Source organism: Papaver somniferum, chromosome 1, assembly GCF_003573695.1.
Source record: "Papaver somniferum cultivar HN1 chromosome 1, ASM357369v1, whole genome shotgun sequence".
NCBI lineage: Eukaryota > Viridiplantae > Streptophyta > Magnoliopsida > Ranunculales > Papaveraceae > Papaver > Papaver somniferum.
This window is the reverse complement of record NC_039358.1, coordinates 145,490,520-145,494,234: the sequence shown is the minus strand read 5'-3', so window position 1 is coordinate 145,494,234 and position 3,715 is coordinate 145,490,520. Positions and strand designations below refer to the sequence as shown.

Sequence of the window (3,715 nt, the reverse complement as noted above, 5' to 3'; positions counted from 1 at the left end):
CTGGTTCTTCTAAATCAATTTTTTCTTCTGCTAAAATCAAGAGATAACTTAGGGTTTTTTTCTAATCAAACCTAATTAACATTAATGGTGGATGTTTATAAGAGATTTAATCGTGGATTTTAGCACCACCAGGAACATTGGTATGTGAAGATTCGCAGGCAGTAATAGTCATTCTACAACAGCAGCATCAGCTGAATTTGGGGGTTCTTAAATGGATCTATTTTGGGGGTTCTTTGATGCAAATCTGTATTTTTCTTGACAATTTGATTCTCATATTAAGAACTGACAGCATCAAGGTTCCACAACGAGATGAAATTCGGTGAGTCGATGGTGTTTACACAACAACATCGATGGGTTTCTGGTTTTGGAGTGCAATTAACAGCAACAAGTTTCTCGTACCATAGAAATTTCACAAGTTTCTCGTTGTAATTTCTTGAAATGTAGACTACAAGTTTCTCTTACCATAGAAATTTCACATCAAAAGCAAATTTGGAACCAAAAAGATGTCGGCTGCCGTACAGGAAAGAACTTGAGCTACCACCATTGATTTGAGGGATGAATGGTGACTGATTAGTGAATGTATGTGTATTTGAGAAGGTACACGAGAATGGGTTTATCTCCAATTCGATTGCAGGTTAAAGGGGAGCTCATACAACAGCAAAATAGCCATCTTTGAGTTCCCAGTTTCACACACACACGGGTGTTCGACAGAAAGCCTGAACGACAGTTCAGGTCTTGAAGTAGTCAGTTCACGTCTCTTCTCTTTGCAACTGCTCTATCCATGGGTTAGATGGCTTGCATCTCCACCAGCATATACCACCTGCAGTTCCACAATATTACCAGCATCCACATGCATACACCACCACCAGTCGCAACTTCATCCACACTTCACAAACTTCATCTGCAGTTCAGGTCCCCCTACAACCATCAGTATACTAATAGCAGCATGGGTTGCACCAATACGTCAATTGGCGGACACCCGTGGCGGTATTGGTGCAACCCAGATAGAAGCACAACATCACCTCCTTCATTGGCTGATGTTACATTTATTCCACCTGCAATGGTGTTTTCACAATAGGGAAATTCTTATACGGAATTGTCGCCAGGAATTATAATTATATGATCCAACAAATGAATCAGTTAGACCAGTGGTGGTTTGTGATATTGCCACCGACAATACTCAAGATATTTATGTTGAGAGCATAGCCTCACTTGAATCTGAAACTTATCTGGAGAAACAGATTACATATGGGATCAGGAAGCATATCAAATGACAATGGTTAAGGTAAAATCATCACATCGTTTTGTATACTTGAGGAATAGATTATGCAGCATCCTGAGCTCCTTTATTGGAAATCCTTAAGCGTTTATGAGTTCGTTAAGTTCGGCCGGGATGGGAACTGATAAAGTGAGCTTCTCCTGATTGATGTTTTTAGGGAGACAACATCTTCATATCGAATGTTGGATATTCTCGTGCGGTGTTAGCAACGACTTCTGACGATGGCACGTTGGTTCCAGTTCAGCTTACAATGGGATTTAAGCCAAACTTACCACGTGAGTATCTCTCTAAGTCTCTGTAGTTTCACCTCATACTCTAGTCCAAGTTTAATTCATTCAATTTCTTCCGTCTTGATATCTAAATTCTCTTCTTCTTTTTTTCTCAGAGGAGGCAGAACGGATAATGCATTGCAACGGAAGGGTGTTTTGCTTAGACGATGAACCAGGTGTGCATAGAGTATGGTTACCAGCTGAGGAAAAACCTGGATTAGCAATGTCAAGAGCCTTGGGAGATTTCTGCGTCAAAGACTTTGGTGTTATTTCATTTCCTGAAGTCACACAAAGGAGTATAACCAGTAAAGACCGGTTCATTATCCTTGCCACCGATGGGGTATGTATAAAAATCATTCTAATTTCATTTCCCTCGTGTTCCTAATTTCACATGAAAAATGGTGCAAATATTCGCATTTTGCTAATGTAAACACTAAACTCTGATCTTATCGACTCAGGTATGGGATGTTATCTCAAATCAAGAAGCAGTTCAAATTGTTTCTTCAACACCGGATAAACGTAAAGCAGCTAAAAGAATAGTCGAATGTGCCGCACGCGCATGGAAACGTAAAAGACGAGGAATAGCTGCAGATGATATTTCTGCTATTTGCCTTTTTTTCCACCCTTATGCGTCCACCGTCTCGAAAGTCTGAAGTCTCAAATATTGTACTAAATTGTAAGCTTTAGGTTAGGCAATTGTCTGGGTTAGGGCCATGTTCCCATTCTATGTCACTATTCATAAGGCAAAAAGGGCCTTCAGTCTCAATGCCATTCCCATTCTTCGGACTTTTCTGTAATGTTTGTTGCATTCATTCCGACCGGTGCAGCGTTGCTTCTTTACTGATGATGTATGCTCAGGAAATTCAATGAGTTCAGCAAGCACTGAATGTTCAATAGATTTGAAGAACTAAAACGTCTTTTTATCTAAGAAGATATGGACACCTGGAAGATAACTGCAGCTAACTTTCCATCCATCACTTTTGGTCAAAACTTGCCTAGTTTAGCAATAAATAAAAAAATGGCCTACATTTGAAAAGCACCAAAAAAACAGGCCTATTTTTGTAAAAAAACCCTTTATTTTATGGCAGTTAGAAATGTTTCAAATTTTTTAAAGAGAATTTTCATAACTCACTGAATTTTTGGGCACAAGGTAGGTTTGTATACCCAGTACGTGTACCCCAATGATCTGAGTTCTGGAATAGGGTAGGTACACATACCAAGTAAGCGTACCCTTAGGTTATGAGTTCGTCAATTGGAGGGATATACGCATACCTAGTACGCGTGCCCCCTAGGGTCTGAGTTTGTGAATGGCTAAGGGTATACATACCCGGTGCACGTACCCCAACAACCTGAGTTTAAGGACTGGTCCATAGGTATGCATACCCCTACAGATACCTACCTAGTATCGAACTAAGCATATGCTCATAAATTATTTTCACAAATACGTTTGGCATTGCTACATCTCTCATAAGAACTTCTAAGATAAAAAAAAACTTACTAAATCACTACGTGTTTGTGAATCATGGTTTAAGTCTTGAGTGTTAATGAACATAACTTATGCTTGGAATTTTAAAAGACATATTTGCCAACACGGACTTTCATTGTACACGGTTCCAGAACCCTGGACTATAGTATATATTCTTTTATGTAATTTCAAGGCGAAATTCTCACATGCTTACATAAAATTCCCAATAAAAATTTCATCTAACTGAGAAATTGTTTGCTTGAATCTCAAGTTATCTTAGCTTGAATTCAAAGCTACCTAGAGCCTTGGAAATCTATAAATAAAGAGACTCATGCAACATGATTCTTAATCCCTGGCACTTCTGTGTCCTAGTTGCTTGTTAGAGTCGTCCTCTATAAACCTAGGTTTCCTCTGAGAAACATAATTAGGTTATTACTTAAAGACTTCACTTAGGGATTTTTGAAGTCCGGTGTGACTATATTTTACATACTTGTTCGTGTATCCAAATCTTTTTTTTAATTGATCTTCGAGGTTCTTATTATCTCAGATCGAAAACGAGATACATAAAAATCACAAAGTTCTTTTCGTCTCAGACTTTGTGATTCCTCGAGATAGATATCTAAACTCTTCTTTGATTTGTTTGGATTTTTCTTGAGAGGTAGTTAGTAATACAGGATTCTCGGTTAACTGAGTGTAAGTGTT

At 38.6% G+C, this 3,715-nt stretch overlaps 1 protein-coding gene across 1 annotated transcript; it reads left to right on the top strand.

Moving 5' to 3' along the window:
- Positions 1-1,276: 1,276 nt before the first annotated feature.
- On the top strand, positions 1,277-2,237 carry LOC113351812 (probable protein phosphatase 2C 34). The gene is made up of 4 exons (XM_026595741.1): positions 1,277-1,285; positions 1,437-1,554; positions 1,665-1,888; positions 2,007-2,237. Exons 1-4 carry the CDS (start codon positions 1,277-1,279, stop codon positions 2,199-2,201), a joined length of 546 nt encoding a protein of 181 aa, XP_026451526.1. The 3' UTR covers positions 2,202-2,237.
- Positions 2,238-3,715: the final 1,478 nt, after the last annotated feature.

Excerpts from the sequence above, each read along its gene's own strand:
- LOC113351812 (XM_026595741.1), top strand. Across the intron at positions 1,555-1,664 it reads ATTTAAGCCAAACTTACCAC|AGGAGGCAGAACGGATAATG; the intron begins GTGAGTATCTCT and ends TTTTTTTCTCAG. Across the intron at positions 1,889-2,006 it reads TTATCCTTGCCACCGATGGG|GTATGGGATGTTATCTCAAA; the intron begins GTATGTATAAAA and ends TTATCGACTCAG.